This window comes from Neolamprologus brichardi, chromosome 17, assembly GCF_056152115.1.
Source record: "Neolamprologus brichardi isolate AB-2024 chromosome 17, ASM5615211v1, whole genome shotgun sequence".
Classification (NCBI taxonomy): domain Eukaryota; kingdom Metazoa; phylum Chordata; class Actinopteri; order Cichliformes; family Cichlidae; genus Neolamprologus; species Neolamprologus brichardi.
Window position 1 is genome coordinate 8,621,922 of NC_142120.1, and position 18,668 is coordinate 8,640,589.

Below are 18,668 nucleotides of genomic sequence, written 5' to 3' on the forward strand. Positions count from 1 at the left end.
GTGACAAATCATCCTTAGTGATGTGGTTGCAACTGACAACCCTGAACTTCAATTGCATTTTCATTAAGGGACATAAAAGGTCACTTATCTGATGTATATAACAACGTCATAGCTGCTGATTGTTTAATATTTAAGTCTTGATTTGAATTTTCAGATTAAAAGTGTAGGACTGCAATGCAAAATGAATGTGCTAGATAAACCTGCATCTATTGTGATGAAAACTGTAGGGTTATTGAGTGCTAAGGCAAGCCTCATCATGCATGTGCCTGCATGCAACAAAGTGACAAATGAGAGCTGTGTACACAAGAAAGCAGCTTTTTTGTGTGTTTGAATTTTGTAATTTTCTTATTCAGACATGTAATAAACAAGTTCACACATTTTAAAACAAATGAGCATGGCAACAAAAAAAACAAAAAACTATATCAATAAGTGACACTAACACATTTAAAGTGTTCCATTGTTGCCACAAGGAGCAAATGTTCATCAGAGCAGCTCTCCCCGGGCTCACACGCCTAGTCCCAGCTAGAGTAGCGAACCTAAGAGGAGACACTCCCGACACACTGAAACAAATACTAACAAACTAAGAGACATAACCTTTCCCACAATATACCAAGACCTTAGTATCATCATGCCATGACAGTTCTCAGAATGCGCTCTAAAATAGTGAGTAAAAATCTCAACAATAACACTGGTATGATGGATAATACAACCACATCAAAACATTGTAGTACAATAGTTTAGAAATATCTATTTCATCTGTTTAATTATTCTACATGTTTTATAAGTTATTGTGTGTAGTTAGGTTGATCTATAGTTGTTCTGCTGGGAGTTTTGAATACTCTAAAGCTCTGCCTTTTTTTTCTTCCTCTTTTCTTTTTTTTTTTTCCTCCTTTTTTGCTACGTCAGTTAAATAAAGTCCATCACACTGCAAGACATCACTCATACAGCTTGTAAAAGTGCAAGTCCACAACTCATTTTCCCCCATTGTACAAGCACAACGCTGCATCCAAAGGGTAGCTGCGGAGCAACATCAGCATCCTCCGGTTCTCCACTGGGATGCTGAACAGCACGTGAGTGAGCAAACTGCGCTTCCTGAGACTCATATACATCTACTCGCGAGTGTCCGACTGCGGGGAAGAGCGTCGGGCTTAAGTGTGGAGGTGAAGGAGAAGCTGAAGCAGAGATCAACAGGCGAACACAGGTGTCACTTACAGCTTTACCATCTACTGTAATTAGCTGACAATGTCCCAGTGACACACAGGATCAACCTGGTTTGGAACAGATCTTAAAGAAAATAAAAGCACAGCAAATAAAAGCTTCAAACTGACGATGTGCATCTTGTAAGGCAGCATGCTGAGTGTACATCAGTCTGTGGGTTCATGTGATCGGCGTGATCCAAAAGGAAGTCAGTGACTCGGAACAGGATTTGTTTACTTTATGTAGCCACGATGTGAAAAACAAAAACAAAAAAACCAGCAAAGATTCACACCGACTTTAATCTGGAAGAAGCCTGCGTAATTCTACATGTTGCATTAAGTGATTTTTTAATAGCTAGAGGGCAAAAATATATCAACTCAATGAATCAGAGCACAGATTCTATTGATTTTAGCTCTGTCAGTAGTTTATTCATCTTGCAGATGTATACTAAGGAGCGAAGGCCTTTCCTTGGATTGGTCAATTTGAGCAACAAGAGTCCAATTTTTATTTGTCTCATAGCCCAGATATGGTCTGCTGCTACCCATCACTGTGACAATGGGTGGTTGGTCTAGGCATCATTTATGTAAAGGTCATAAAAATACAAACATAAAAGCTATATGATGGTGCAGAACTGATAAATATCTGTAGTCAGTTTTCCACATGAAAGTCTAGCTCACAATTGAACATGAGGTTGCTGTCTGGGCAGAATACACGATGCCTGCTGACTTGTGGTGAACTGACCCAAAATAAAAGGACCTGCACTGTTCTTACACTGGGGGCAATAATACGTTACGTGGATTTTGTACTAGGAAGCTGGCATTTAAAGGCTGCTTTATGTGCCATCAACCTTCCTGGGAACTGGCATTACTACGTAGAGGTTTGCAAGGTAACATAGATCAAAATTGGCAGCTGGGGTACATGTATGCTAAAATTACTTAGTAGTGTGTTTATATATAAAAAGATCACTTAATACAAGTTCAGGTTTGTGGTAGCTACTGCCTGAATTGAATGACACAAAGACCAGCTGATTGCATTTGAAAGTTAGGGAAGGGTGACCAATTAAAGGACAAAGAAAGCCATAATAAACTTGTTTTTATGATCACATATGTCTAGAACAGCTTCAGTGCACCTGGGCAGAATTCTCCAAGGTATTTGCTCCTTTGGTTATTTGAAAATGGTGATATCTCCTATATACATGTTCAGAAAATTTCAGGCATGGTGATTGTGAAGGTCACGGAATATGATTCTGATCTTTTTTATAACAAATTAATTCAGTGCTCTACAATGGAGGCACTCATGCCAGAAGAGTACGCTCCCATCAGAGAAATGGTTCATCACAAGATAAAGGTGACATCTTTGCACTTGTTTTCCCTGACCTTTTCTTCTAATCAGACAACTGTACCCAAACCATGTCAGCCAGATATAACAGAGCCAACACTGTCCTCGCTGTAAGCGTCAGTGGGACAGATTCTATTCTATTCTATTGCTGACTGTGGCACAAACTTAAAGACATGATTTTCCTTCATACTGTGCCTTCCTGCCAGGGGATATAACAGACTTTCAGTAACCAATGGGCTTCGATCACTATGCAACAACAAAACAACAACAAAAAAAAAACAACAAAAAGTGGCAGAGGGAGTGCCACCACTGTGCTGTGTTTAAAAAAGAAAAGCATTACAGCAGAGGCAGTCTAACAGGGGAAGCTTAAGAGTATCAAGATCAGGTTAAAGATTCAGTGTGGGGACACTGATGTTCGGGTTTATAACAGGTAGGTAACGAGTTCAGGCAGAGGCAGAATATTCCACACGGGGAAAGAAAAAGTCCCTCTGCCATCCACTGATGTTGATGATGATTATGAAGATGAAAGCAAGGACAGGGATCCACATTTCATAGGGAAAAAAGACAAATCATGGAGGTTAGGTGCACGTGGAGGAAAACCTAAAGCATGAGGATCCAGCACTCTATCCAAAACTTTCTCCTGTCAGTTCTGAAGAAGTTCCTCATCAGTCTGTGAGTAAATATTCCAGGAGCAAGCTTTTAGACGGTGTGCTGCTTACTTACAACTACACAAAAAATAATTCCAACTCACCAAGTAGACTACTAAAACCCTTCCAAGATTTAGCAAAAGTCATATTGCTTTCTAAATGCACAATTCCACTGCTGTAGAAAACCCGCTAACTGATCAAACTCGCCAAATCTGATGTGTCCTTGCAACAAAAAAATTTCTAATAAAAACAAAAAATTTTAAAGAAAAAAAAAAAAAACCAGGAGAAAAAGAAAAGTTTTATTCATTATCGTGCAGCTCTAATGTAGAGGCAGGATACTCCTCTAGTGACTTGTGGACTTGCAGATGAGATGTTGATGGAGGCGGGGTGGAGGGAAAGGTTTCAAGGAGGCTAACTCAGTGAGACTCTCCGTTGACCGAGCTCCCCTCTCCTCTGGGTGAGGAAGAGCGGGAAAGGCCCTTCTCTGTGTTTTCTGAGCTAGAGCCGTTCTGGCTGTGGTGGTCGGCCGATGACACGGAGCTGGAGGAAGTGGCCGAGGTGGCCGAGGGCTTGGCCTTCTCCTTAAAGTCCGTTATGATGACTGTCAGGTCCCCAACCGTCACCTCCAAGTGCTGGGCGCTGCTGCGATCAATGTTTTTTAGTCTTGGCCTGATGAGTGAGTGAAAAAGACCATTAAGCATACAAGGCTATTTTTTAAAAATCCTGCATAAAGAGCGCCTTGCTGGTGCTGCTTTGAAATATACTCCTGGTGTCTCCCACTTCCCACTTCCTGAAATTCTTTATGAAACATAACAGCCTAACTCCAGCCTAAGTTTTTGCACTTTTCCATGTTTATTCATGAATCCCTCTAATATCTGACTCTGCCAACCTGGCATCAGCTCGCTTACCTCATCTTCTTGTGGCTGTTCTTCTTAAGCGGCGGCTCTCTGTCGCTCTTCTCCTTCTCGACTCTCTCCTTCTTTTCCTTTTTGGGCTGTGAGGGCAGCACAAACTGCTGCGTTACCTGCTGCTGAGAAACTAGCTGGGATACGGGACGTGGCTTCCTGATCCAGGAGGGAGGAGTGTTGAGAAGGGGAGAAGGGAGAAAGACAGAGAGGGAGAGACAAAGGGAGAGACGGAGAGCGGCAGATTAATGAGAGGGAAAAGCACAATGAACACATGGCTTTGTGCTAGCCTACCACTATAATCAAGAGCCAATGATCACTGCCAGTGCTGGTTAGGATGGTGCTGCTCAAGTGCTCTTAGCACTGGCAACACACGCTCAGTGCATTTAAAATAAAACCCAGAGTTCAGCCATCTGTGAGATGTGGAGTGTACCTGTGCAGGCTTGTTTTTAGCACTCCCAAGACAAGATCAGTTGTGGTAAATACACAGGTGCAGTAGGAATTAGAAGTGTGCAAAAGATACTGAATATAAAATATTTAGCAGATTAATCATCTGCAGAAATAATCGTTAGTTGCAGTGACATTGAAAAGTAACCCTAACTGACTACAACATGGTAAATGGTCTGTATTTGTATAGCACTTTACTTAGTCCCTAAGGATCCCAAAGCGCTTTACACTACATTCAGTCATCCACCCATTCACACACTGGTGATGGCAAGCTACATTGTAGCCACAACTACAATGTAAAATCCTGCTTTGATATTAATGGGTGTGTTCGCTACACATTCTTTACTCAGGTAGGCGTCTGTAAGACAGAATGACACCATCCATGATCCCCCCGCTCTTATGTTGAACATGCAGTCATTGTTAACCAGTAATCGCTTTAAATGCTTTATGCACACTGCAGTGATGATACTTGTCTGTGCACGGCATTAGCTGCGACGATGTGAATACGCCCTCCATGTCTGCTCGAGTACAATTATGCTTTTCATTGTGGCCTTTCAAGAACTGGGCACCATTTTTTGGGACTTAAAATAGAATAACTTAACTGTAGTTTGTTCTCGATGCAAAGCAAGTGCCGAGTTGTTGATGTGAGGGGATGTTCCTGAGAAGCATGGATAATATACCTTCACACACAGGTTCCACAAATCGCTGAAGACAGAGCCAATATGATATTAAATGGTCCTCCTCACATTCATACCTCCATCTTTCATGAGGGTGTAATGTCTCAGAAATAATGTATTATGCAACTGGTTGGCTACAGGAGCATGCATTAGGACTGTGATCGTATTTCTGAGCAGGACTCTGTATGTGTGTGTATTTTGGAGCTTGCCAAGAGCCCTAGCCTGAGAGGGAAGTGTGCTGAAAAGGCCATCTGTTGGGGCGGTCTACACATCTAGTGCCTTTATTAATTGCATGCACACACAAATGAATTACACACAGTATGAATGCACGCATGTCCATATACTACACTGAATGTTGTATAGAAAACAAAAGCGATTCTAGAAGAAAACGTATGTTTGCTTTTATATACAGTGGAATCGTCAAAAACAGCATCCAGTGATGTACATTAAAGCATAGCATGTATAATGATATTTTTAACATTAAACCCTAAGCAGAACAATAGCTACAGATTGGTAACATGCAATATTTGTCGTAATGACTGATGCTGGCTTATTGGACTATATGATGTCAAGTGTGTTAGTGGTGGGTTAGGGTTTCATTTATTCAATCTTGCACAGGTTAATTGTTTAGACCAGGGGTCCCCAATCTCAGTCCACGAGGGCCGGTGTCCCTGCAGGTTTTAGATGTGTCCTTGGTCCATCACAGCTGATTTAAATGGATAAATTACCTTCTCAACATGTCTTGAAGTTCTCCAGAAGCCTGGTAATGAGCTAATCATGTGATTCAGGTGTGTTGACCCAGGGTGAGATCTAAAACCTGCAGGGACACCGGCTCTCGTGGACTGAGATTGAGGACCCCTGGTTTAGACAGTGTCACAAAAGCTTCAGTTACTGTTTCATTTGAAGATATTTTGTTGTATCTATGAATGCTTCTGAAATAAAGTGGATTTGGTAGACTTTATCATGAGTCACAATGATTAGCTCCGGTGGCTGTGTCAGAGCCAGCACGTGATGTTGCCTGTAGTATTTCAGGGGTGACTTGTCAGTGCCGCTGCTCCCCTGCATTGCTGTGGGCAATTACTTATTGCTCTCGAGAAACTTGAGCGATCGTGGCTCAAGAGTTGGGAGTTCGCCTTGTAATCGGAAGGTTGCCGGTTCGAGTCTCGGTTGTTGTGTCCTTGGGCAAGACACTTCACCTACCGCCTACTGGTGTTGGCCAGAAGGGCCGATGGTGCGATATGGCAGCCTCGCTTCTGTCAGTCTGCCCCAGGGCAGCTGTGGCTACAACTGTAGCTTCACCAGTGTGTGAATGTGTGTGTGAATGGGTGGATGACTGGGTGTGTAAAGCGCTTTGGGGTCCCTAGGGGGGACTAGTAAAAGCGCTATACAAATACAGGCCATTTATTGCTCTCCAATTCTATATGTCACATATTTGTGGTTAGTAGCACTGGAAAGTTGAAAATGCTGATTACCTTATGGTATTTTTCTCATTTTTCTCATGTGGCCTTAAATGTGCCTTATTACATTTAAGATGTGCTGCAATTATAAAATATTAGCTTCATGAAATTAAATAAAAAAAAAAAAAAAAATTCCATTAGAACTTCTAATACAACTTTACGGTGTCTTTCAAGTGTATGACACCTGATCCCAGATTAGTCTGACCACTGTGACTTGTTGTGCAGAAAATAGTTGCACATTTTTTTTCCAAAGTAAGCCCTGGTGGCCCATTTAGCCTCAGTTAAAGGTTTTTCTACCTCAAATTCCAAAAGGATATACATACACAGAAGCTCCTGTCTTTTTCTGAGGGCAAAGATGTTGTTGAGCAATTCTGGGATGACCTAAATTGGGGCCAAGCTTCAAAGACTCTCTCCCACAGACATTTTTTTTTTAACTTAGCTTTCACTGCCTTCACATAACTTGCAGTGATGCTAGCAAGTCTAAAGTAAAATGCAAATGGTTCTCTTGGCCTACATAACTGTCTAATAGGGAGGAGATGCAGAGATTCTCTAATATGTCTGTCTTGTCAGCAAGATGCTGCAGAAGTGCTGACTCCTTTTTAAATAAAGACAAAGGCCTCTCAGAGTCCTCTGTTCCTAGTTCGAGTAATTTGCTGCTCTCCTTGACATCTTTTTGTTTAATAGTCCTACAGCAACTAAACATCTGGTGGTCTAAATGTACACACATACACACAAAACAGCAACGGTCACAAAAGGATCAGCTGTCCCGCCCTCGGGACAAACGTTATCAGCTTCCAAAACTAAAAACTCATCTGGCTGCGTCATTCATAACATCCTTAGGCTTTTGTTTGATGAATTTAGTTTAGAACGTCATTGTGAACTTTGTGTGATTTACTGTATGCAAGTAATTAATTCCTCCTCTCATTAATGCAGTGAGTGAGTGATGGTTTTGCTTGAAATGTAATCTCCCCTCAGCCTAAAATGTTTTAGATTGAAAGCCTGGATGTGCCAGAGAGCAAGTGAGGCCACGTCTAAACACATACAGCCAACCTCCCTCCATGTATCACAGTGGAGTTGATTCTCACTAATAGAACCAGCTCAATAACCAGGAGGTGAAAGAGGAGATAGACAACCCAATATTATGGTGAGGCAAAGCGGCAGGTCTAAACAGAGCTGCCTCTGTTAACCCAATCAAATGGTGTTTATCTCTGCACTTAGGCCCTCACTGCTAGCCTCCCTTTGGGCACCGAGTGTGTGTTTGTGTATGTGTGTGTATTGATTCCAAAATAATTTCTGTCCCGAACGTAACGGTCTATTCTTTCAGACATTAATACTGCGTGTTGGAACCTCTGTTCCTGTCGATATCTGCTTCACTCATTCTGCTACAGCTAATGGAGTCCCACAACGGGAAATTAGGACATTACAGGGGGAGGCTTAGACATAGCAAATTGTATTTCCTTCAAAGAGGAGAGTACAGCAAACACACACAGCCTTGGTTTCAATTCACAGAAAGTGATCAGCCAGTTTATTGTTACATTTATTATCTTTGCCTTCACTTGTTCTTTTTCACAGGTTCTTCTTCTGCAATGTTTTATTTGTAGAACATGAGTGCAACACTATGTTAAACAAATGACCAATAGGGGATCAACTTGAACTAATACTATTAATAATAACTAATAATAATATTTTATACTCAGATAAGCAATGATTAAAAACAGTTCCAAACCTAATTTGTTCCTACTTTACTGGTTGGTACTTATTAGCATGTATGTGGGATTCACAATTAAAATTTATAGACATAGCCTTCTAACCTAGCTTTCTAAGGCCTCAGTCATCCTGTCCTATAGTTGGCTAGAGTCAGCAACCCCCTGGCAAGTGCTGGTTGCTAAGGAAAATGTGTATTCCACAACTAGTTAACGAGTGGCTGCTGACTGACACTGGGTGAAAACAGATTACTGTGGTATGCAAACACTGAAACTTGAAAAAGCGCATCACAAAACAGAAATGTGTAACATTAATTTGCCTTCGAAGAATAACTTGGTCATTACTATTGCAACCAACATGTTTCAAAAGGCACAAGTTTTCCCTTAAAGGTTCCCGTTTCCAGTTCGCATTGCACTTTTTATACTTTACTTGGTAAGTAGTTGGCGAGTGTTTGCAGACAAGTCGGCATCTTCGATACAAACTATGGAAAACCGTGGCAACCTGCTAACAACCGAAGCAATCACAACGAGGTCTTTGTAACCAATTTCAAAACCTAAGGTAACCACTTGCCAAACGGTCCCATAATACACACTTTTCTCTAGTGATCGTTTCCAGGGAGGTCACTGACTGGTTTCCAACCCTGTGTGACTGGAGCTTTAGTAATCGATTTAACACCGGCTAGGAGCAATGTCCAACAACACTCACAAGTAGTCCAGGAATACACATTTTCCCCCTCAGGACTGGTGACTGACAGATGGTTCCTAAGCGGTCTCTAGGTCTGTGTGACTAAGGCCTTATTCAATCACAGCCAGGAAAGTCTGAAACTTCAAGAAGCCAAGTTTCCTTGAGAAAGACTTTGAATCTTCCAGTTAACAAAATCATTCTTTTGACAGCCAAGAAGGCTAGTCCTGCCATCTTTATGTCCTTTTTTGGTGTAACTGTGCAGCCTTTACTAACACTAACACAATAACAACAACAGGACAAAAGAGAGAGAGATGTATAGTCATCCATTCTGTAAGTCGATAAAACATTTCTGGGCAAAAGGACTTGACTTCACGGCGATGTCACAGCACACAATCCACAACCATGCCAGCACAGATCTGAAAAGTTTTTTTATGTAAGGGTAACAACAAGTTCTAACTTTTTCAACTCATTAAGGTGGTTTTTTTTTAAAAAAAGAAAGAAATATCTGCAGATGAATGTACTGTATTGTAGTTTATGTTGTTGTGTTTCTTGTTGATACAGCTGTTCTTTTTCTTTTTTGGCCTCTCTTGTGTGAAACAAAATAAACACAATCCTCGCTCTCAATCTAACAACCTTAAAGTTTAATCGTGAACTGAAGGCAAAGTTAGTTTATTCTGCAGAAACTGAGCTAGAAAAAAAAATGTTGCCCCTGATCCCTTACACTTACTTCAGTGACAAGGGAACTCTAGCTGACCCTTTTCCAAATATGCCGCGCGCACACACACACACACACACCGTGTTCACACTCCTCTACCCTCTCACTTTTTTTCCTCCCTCCTCCTGATGCACTCGGTGACCTCCCACTCGTTCACTGCTGCCCTGGGCTTAATAAAATATCACACAAGGATTCAAAAATGGGAGAAAAACTCTGATGTCAGCAAGTCATAAGCTGGCATAATTTTTTCTAATTAACTCCTATTTTCTGCCACAATGGACAACTGGGTTATCACCAGTACTGCTGAAACAACATGGATAGTGTTTAAGAGCACTAATCCTTTAACACATCTTAGCAGAACAAAGGCAACGATTGGTATTAAACTCCTTCACACCGAATCACCTTTAACAGTTTTGAATAACTACTCGTTTCTTGTTTGCTGGAACTCAAACTGTATATGGCCCCAGGTGGTTTCATGTGATTAAATGTGACCTCAGTGGAATGCACATCATACCACAGAGTTGCTACACTGAGAGAACAATGAAACTGCAACATTTCATAAGCAGGGCTGTGCCATATCATGCCATCTGCAATAATACCAATATAAATTTTTTATGCGATATAAAACAATATCACAATATCATTGCTATAGCAACATGCCTTTACGTTCCCAACACACAACAGTGAGATCGACTAGGCGGCAATTATTTTTGCGATTAGTCGACTAATCAGATCATGCATCCATTTAACGTAAAACATACAGCTTATTGCACCAGCATGCATCTGCTCTTATATAACAATCATTAGCTTACAGCTTTAAGTGTTTAAGGTATGTGCTAACTAAAAATAAAGACAAGATGATAGTTTATTCAATTTTAATGAAATTTGCAGATTGTTTCGGTGGAGTTTAATAAACTCAGCCGTCTGCTCCTTGCTATCTAAAATATAACAGGACACCGGAGTATATTCTCGAGCATCTCACACTTCTGATAATCAGTTGTCTGCTTGACGTTTATTCAGCTGTGTAAAAACTATAACTGTAATCACAGCCAAACCGATTTACTCAGGAATAAATAAAATACTAAAAAAAAGCCAAACTATAACATTTTAAGTTATCTAAGTAACTTATATATGTTTAACCTGAGTAGCGAAAGACGGCGGTGGGTTTGAAAATGATGTGCCGGGAGTCCGGTGTTCTCACCGGCTCTAGTGAGCCTTGCCCCCGGCTAACTATCGAGCTGGTGGGTAACAGACGCCTCCGAAAACGTCGGAGCGCTTTTGAAAATATGTGGTGTCTTGATAAACTGAGCAGATATTTGAAGTTTACACAGTTACATTCTCGCCTGAAAATATGTAAAACGTTTATTTTGTGACCCAGAAAGAATAATAAGAGTAATATTAAAACTAACTAGCTGCCACCATTGTTGGAAACTGAGCAGGGCCACGATGGGCCGCGCTATGAATTCTGGGACACAGCTTCTTCTTCGGGATTTAATGGCAACTGGCATCCTTGTACATGCAGTGCTGCCATCTTCTGTTTCAGTCCATTATTACACTCTTAAATCCTACTACTTATTCCTGCATCTTTTGGGATCTTACAAAGCTTCAAACGACGCGTCGACTATTAAATTAGTCGTTGACGATTTTGATAGTCGACGTAATCGTGACTAGTCGACTAATCGTGGTGCCCTAGTAACTAAGAGCGCTTTATACTTTAACAACCTCCAACAAAGCACAAGACTTTGTAAATCTATACAGAAAAAATGTTCTTGTTTTGCCACTTGAGGCGACCTGAGGCTTCGTAGCCTGGTTGTGTAGTTCAACCAGGCTACCAAGGAGGAAATACTAGCAGCTGGTGATGTGCGACCCAAAAGTAAGCAAATGACTCAACCAAGCATCACTAACTGCATTCACTATCAGCACTCCATATGACAGGAAGAGCAAACGGTAGATGGAAATTATTAATGTGGTTACATGGTATATGGCAAAGCAGGGCTTTAAGCAGCTGGTTAAAAAGCTCAACTGGAGATACAAAATACCAGATTGAAAAATATTTTCTGTTTTATTATATGACAATATTAGCAAGCTCCTTACAAGTTACAAGGTTAAGCTACTTTGTTATTACTTGTATGCTTACATTTGGTATGCTGTGGCAGTTGATATAATGCCGTGCTTTTGCACTATAATTCTCCTGGGATGTTGTTTCAGTATTTCGAATTAGGAAGTCTATCATCAATAACAGCAGCTCACTGCAAAACAGCTTCATTTTGGTTGCACTAATAAATGCTGCTGCCTGCAAGTATTGATAAAATGTTCAGAATATTTTTTTTCTATAGTGTTGAAAATGTTGTTATTGCAAGTTTTCTTGAAATATAACCCTACTCAACCCAACGGTTGGCGGATATGGAGTAAACAATTATTTCACTTGTAGATTAATCTGTGGATTCTTTTTGATTAACAGTGCCTGAAAGTACAGCAATGGTGAAAAATGTCTGCAAAAAAATATTATAATATTCTTTAAATCTCTGACAAGTCCAAAAATATTTTTTCATTATATAAATAAAGAAACACGATCAAGGGAACTGCCGAGGCCCTAAACTAAAAACTTGCTTCCAGCTTTGTGGCGATGTATTTTAAGTTATTGCTAGTATCGTTTCGGGAACTTATGCGTTCCAAAAATATCACTGTCGACTATCGATCTAAATCCTATCAGAGTCCAGTATCCTAAATATCAATTGGAAGTGGAAGTGTCAAACACTTAGTGGTTCGGGCTATTTGTATTATCGCCATACAACATAAGCTAGGGATGTGTGCGACTATACAACCAAGCAACCAAAGCGATGTATAACCAGAATGTAAAAAAAACAAGAAAAGTCCTGCGCATTTCAGAAAAATTTGAAACGTGATTTGATTAATGACGAACATGACTAATAACTGTTTCATATAACTCTTAAAATACACATGCAATATTTGTTAGGCCAATGTTAGCTTTATCCATTTCAAGCACTCAGTTTTAAATGTTTTGCGAAGGGTTTCTGTATGTTAGACGACTTGACCAGTCTAATTTATTTCTCTCATTTAAATGACTGGTAAATTAATCACCAGGTACATAACTAGTATATCCAAACCATCAGCAGAGCACATGTGCCATCACTTTTTTAGTGGCTATGCAGTGCATGTTCAGCCTATGGCAGAGTGAGTCACAAGCAAAACAAGGCGTCGAGCTTGTATTTCAGGATTGTGCGCTATATAGATTTGTTCTGTTAAAATATTGAACTTCTAATGAGTGGCTCCCAAAACACAGTACAGAATTCTGCAGATGTTTGGACTGCGTGCTGTCATTTATTGGGTACACAATGTGATGAGCAAACAGCCATCAGGACAGCTGATGGACTGCAAATAAGCATCAGAGCGTGCTCCTATAAACAACTTTCATCTCGCTGTTCTGTGATGATTGTGAGATCATTGTCATATAGCTTATTTTATGCCCTGTTGAACACTCAATCCAGGTGTAGGTGTGTGTCTGTGTGTTTGTTTCAGATTTTCTATCAGCAGGTTGTATGCTGCTCCTGGGAGCTCCTCCAAACCCGATGATTAACGTCTTTCCCTGCCAGTACATGCTACCACTGTGTGTGTGTTCGTGTGTGTGGAACAGAGAGGGAGACAGATGGCCCTCCACGTCCTGTGGTTTATGACACCTTCTCCAGCCTGCTAGCCACACTACGCTACATTGTCCTCTCACACAAACGCCTGCCTGCACAAACACACAGAGCAGTATGTCATGCATCAGTGTCACCGCAGTAATTACAGGCTTATCACGTAGCCATAATCTTGAGCCACAGTGACGTGATAACAGCCAGCTTCATTGTCCGTGGTGTGCACTCGGTGTTTGTATGCTATGTAAGCACTAATACCAGTAACCCACACAGCTGAGCCAACTGTGTCACTTATTAGAGGAAGTAATCATTCAAATAGGATTACAAGACATTGATTGTTCCTATATAGTGTTTCATACGCCAAGTTAAAAATTCAATTTACAGCCAGTCATCATACTTGTATGAATACCAGCTCAAAGCTGTGCTCATCTGTTGATCCCTGTTCTAATGATCTCATCTGACTTAGTCACTTGTGATCCAACGGCTATTCTGAACTCAAAGGATGCACACAACCGAAAATACCTGGATGCATTTCGTAACATTTTCCTGGGATGACTCAGTGTTACGGATCAAAGGAAAACAATGAAAACAAACCCTGAAACCATTTTATTCTTAGCACTTAACTGCAATGGAAACACCTGACTCGAGTGTGTTGCTCTTTGCTAGTTACACAGTTTGTCTGTTTATACAGAGAAATGCAATATAGCAAAAGGGGTTGTCCTCACTGTTTGTCTATAAAGTCTGTAAAAAAGCCATATTGTATGTATACTTAAAACTAGTCATATCGAGAGCTGGATTTTCAGTGAGTGAATCAGCCACATTCGAGCCAAATGCACATTTTGAGCTCAGTGTTTAGTAATGTGGACTGCACATAAACTGTGTGTGAGAGCTTTTGTGGGGGGGTTTGATAAAACAACATCTAAAAACACACGCACACAAAAAAGAAAAACCACAGTCAAATGCTGACAGGTTCCCAACCAGCCAGAATGGTTTGCACTTGTTTAGGTGGAGCTGGCAAAACCCTGCACATCAGTCATTCTGTCACCGACAGATGCCCCAGGTTAAGTTCAACTCCTGGGAAGACACAACGCCAGTCGCCAAGAGAAGGAGGAGATAAGCGTAGGGAGAGGGTGAACACAAACAGGAGCTAACTAATAGGAAGCATGATCGAAGTGGCTGTCATAAATAGAGAAATATGCAGAAATATAATGCTGCCAAACAGGCTCCTGAACATGGAGCATTTCCCCAGCAGCTCTGATTTGTTGGAGCTCTGCTCATTGAACAGATGCAGGTGTGGATGTGAGGGAAGGCCACACACTGCTCTATTACACCCAGCTGAAATTGGCTAAGGACGGTGTTTCGGTTAAACAGCTGTCTTTCAGCACCGCTTCACATGACATTTTAAGACTTTTTTCCCCCCAAACAGCAGCAAGGAAAATTACAGCTGAAACAAATCTTAGCTTTCACTGCATTCCTCAAGGATTAGGATAATACAGGACAAGTCATGACAGACACAACGTGAGACCCTAAAATGCCTTGCTCAGGGACCATGCAGGAATCAAATCTGTGATCTTGTACTACATTATCAAACAGTCTATTTTCTACTAATTCTGTGCCAAACCTGGTGCTTTCTTTGAGAGTCAATACACAGTATTACTTGCAGAAGTTGGGTTATATCTGCCAAACATTGGTAAATTTGTTACAGCAGCCCCTCCCACAAGCACTGACAACTTTGGGAGAAGCAATTTTGTGGTGCTGTGATTCTCAATTGGGCAATGGCACTGCATAGGTGAAAAAAGGGTGTAAGACACTTCGATCGATCAGGCTTGTTTTCAAAGTGTGGGACTCAGTCAAAAGAGTTTTGGGAAGATAAAATGGTTCTCTGAAGTACAGAAATGAGATTGCATGATACGTTGTGATCCCAAAGCTCTCCAAGTCTGCCCTAATTAAACGTTGTAAGCTCGCAGCTTGTCGTAAAGAGCAACACACTGTATTTTTCCACATTAATCAGCGCAAATGACTCCATCATGTTTTGAGCGAGCGTGCACTTTCTCTTGTGCTTTAAAAAACGCGGGCCCTACTTTTTGTTCCTCCAAATTTCACTTCCTCGCAGTACGGGTTTCTGAGCTGCCGACAGAATTAAAAGAACGTCAGCCAGTTCCCACTTTGTCAAAGTGTCTCGCTCTTCCATTTACTCGACCTCCTCCGATAAGCGAGACCAATTCTGCTGATGTATCCCTGTCTGCAGTCTCAAACTCACAGCCTCGACAACGTGCTTTCAATCAGCCCCGCTGGCTTTGGGCCCCTGCAGTAGATCATCTCTCCACATCACAGGGATTGAGGCGGCAAGATCTGCTAAAGCTTGCCTTCATAAAACATTTATTTTACCTCTTGACGGCAACACGCAAACACTCCTCAGCCTAAATTATTTCCACCTCGCCCTAAAACGTTCTCTTTTTGTACCAGTCACTGCCTCGACTCCTTGCCAAAAACCACACAGATCCAGTTGAGCAAAGTGCCATTTTATGTGTTAGGTTACTGCCCGGCTGATTTAAGCCATCCCCACAGAACTCACATTGGCTGTGTCCTTCAGGCTGCAGGACACTTCCTCTAACCACTGGACACTCCACGCCTCTGCTGAGCATTAATTCATTTACTCCACAGCAATAGCTCAGTCATGCTTGTTTAGCAACCAGCAAGGGAATTTGCTGTGCCCCGCATTCATATTCTGCGTGTTGTTTGCCCTTTAGCACCTTGGGTTTGCTCGCCGAGAAATCCACTTGTCTGTTGTGTTTGGTCATTAACAGCTGCGACCACCTGTGTGGCCATTTTGCTGCAGCATTAGCCCATGTTTGGCTCACATGCACGTGTGTGGCGGGTACATGACCGCACTAATGCTACTACAACATTTGCGTAGCACTGCAGTTGGGAAGACAGAAGGTTATTAACATTAAATAAGACCTTCTCACGGACATTTTCTAAATTTGTCGCCTGGGTATCAGGGGTGCAAGTGAGGAATTCTCGCTCTTGTGTCCTTGCCAACTTTGGAAAAAAAAAAAAAGTCCAGATGGGGAAGACAAAGGACGCTTTTGGTGACATGAAGAATCAGACAGGTTCTTGGCAAAGCTGCAAACACACCAATCTCAATGGAGTGTCCTCTAAACAATAAACTCTCAGTAGCAATAAGCTGGACCCAATGATAACAGCATGTCTGCTCCTCATTCCCTCTGTGAGCAGCAGCTCTGCACTTTGACTGCATGTTTATGGGTTGTGCATTTGCGAACAAATATGTATGCGGTCATGAGTACAATTTGCATGTTGAGTGCATCTGTACTCAGCGTGTGTGTGTGTGTGTGTGTCTCTGATGACAGCAGGCTGATTAAGCTGTTGCATAGTAATGAGCTATGGCTGTCTGTCTGGCAGCTGCTCTGACAACCTCTTTTCACAACTAGCACTCCCACACACACACACACACACACAGAAAAAGACAGAGAAATAAACGCGGGCATTTCAGTAACACACAGAAGAAACACTCTCATGAAAAGGCATCAAAGCTGACAAGAGCACTGAAGCATTGTTGTTTATGTTGTAGTTTAATCACTGGGAAAGTCACGCTAATGCAGGAGAGGATAATTATGATGCATTAAAGAGGGAGATCATGTAACAATGCACAGCTTCCCTATAGCCACAGCTAAACAGCTACACTTCCTCTCCTTCACTCTTTGTTGTGTTTTCCTCCTGATAATGAGTGTCACTGAGGAATAACAGCCATTTCCTGCTTCAAATCACTGATGTCAGGGGGAAGTAGCAGCCATAGGCACAGAGGGGAGCTGTGTGTGTGTGTGCGCGCGCACCTTCGTGCTGTGCATTTGTACGCTTGAGTACCTGTGTGCGAGGTCATGTGAATGCCTATAAGAGGTCTCTTACAAATATCTGCAGGGCAGTGAAATGGATGTGTGTGCTTAAGGAGCAAGCCATCCCTCTTCCCTCAGTTCACTGAGGTCAGTGTCAGCTGGCAGGAACATGGAGACTAATGCACTGCTTAGAGGAGACGTGAAAGGGTGCAATTAGTAAATAAACATACTGACTTTACGGATCTTCCTTTCACAGAAAACACACCAAATTGAATAACACAAAAAAGAGGAAAAAGAGGCCACTTTTTGTTTGTTTATGTTTACTCTGAATTGTGTAGGAAGGGTTCAAAATCCACACAATTGTCAGTTAACATGGCCAGCCCCTCCATTCCCAAAGGACCCTACACCACCCCACCCCTCACACCCCCAGCGGGGCCCCACTAATGTAAAACACACCAAAGGTAATGTATATCCATCCTTACCTTGTTGATGTCCCCTTCCTGACATCACACATCATGCACTTAAAAGCCTCTGCCGTGTTCTTGTACGTGCACACGCTGCAGTCCCAGAACCCCTCGTCGGAGGAGGGCTTCGGTTGACGCTTCGGCCTTTTAAGACAATAAATTTAGAAAAAAAAAAGGAGGAAAAAAAGAGGAGAAAAAAAACGAAAAGAAAAGATGGGAGAGGAAAGGATCGAGAGGAGACAAGAGTGAGTTCGGGCACCACTCATCCGCGAAGGCTATCGATAGCAAACATCAGTGTAAGCCTGTAGGATTTAGGAAATCATCTGCAAAGCGCGCTATGATCCGACACTGTAATTGGCGATGAGGTTTTAACACCCGCGCGCGCGCGCACACACACACAGCCCGCACGCGCACATACACACAAGCAGCGAGTGAGGCAATGAGAGAGAGAGAGGGAGGGAGAAGGGGAGGGGGGCCGTAAAGAAAACCCATTTTTTCCCCCGTGCGCTTGCCGATGTCCGTTCCCCTCCCCTAGCCCTGAATATCCAGCACGCACTAATTCGCTCGTTACCTTGTCGGACTCCTCTTGTCGCCCATGCCAGACCGGGGTTTATCTGGAGGTGCTGAGACGACCAGGAGCCTTGTTATTTCAATTTTTTTTAGCCGAGAAGCGATGCGCTTGTGCCGCTCGGCTTCCAGCTGTCGTGGAAACTCCGCTTGGGAAATGCTCACGTGACGGGCTGTGACCAATCACAGGCTGGGTTACTTCCCGTGGCTTGACATTCCTCTTGATGAATCAATGCCGCCTTCACGTTCCCTGCGTAAGCTCCCCCTTCTGTCGATTTAGTGCTAAATAATGATTCCATTTTGCTTTTCTATGACAGTAATGACTAAAAACCATACAAGTCTCCGCCTAAATCCAT

At 42.1% G+C, this 18,668-nt stretch overlaps 1 protein-coding gene across 1 annotated transcript; it reads right to left on the minus strand.

Annotated features, from left to right (window-relative positions):
• Window positions 1-303: 303 nt before the first annotated feature.
• Window positions 304-18,477, minus strand: yaf2 (YY1 associated factor 2). Its single transcript, XM_006780634.3, has 4 exons — window positions 18,317-18,477; window positions 17,764-17,889; window positions 4,091-4,246; window positions 304-3,851 (listed from the first exon to the last, which is right to left on the minus strand). The coding sequence occupies exons 1-4, from the start codon at window positions 18,340-18,342 to the stop codon at window positions 3,599-3,601; spliced, it is 561 nt and encodes a 186-aa protein (XP_006780697.1). The 5' UTR covers window positions 18,343-18,477; the 3' UTR covers window positions 304-3,598.
• Window positions 18,478-18,668: the final 191 nt, after the last annotated feature.

What these genes read in the sequence shown, in the direction of transcription:
- yaf2 (XM_006780634.3), bottom strand. Translation starts at nt 18,342, where the DNA reads ATGGGCGACAAGAGGAGTCCGACAAG. An exon ending in GACAAGAGGAGTCCGACAAG is followed by an intron (nt 17,890 to 18,316) that starts GTAACGAGCGAA and finishes TTGTCTTAAAAG; the next exon opens with GCCGAAGCGTCAACCGAAGC. An exon ending in AACAGCCACAAGAAGATGAG is followed by an intron (nt 3,852 to 4,090) that starts GTAAGCGAGCTG and finishes CTCACTCATCAG; the next exon opens with GCCAAGACTAAAAAACATTG.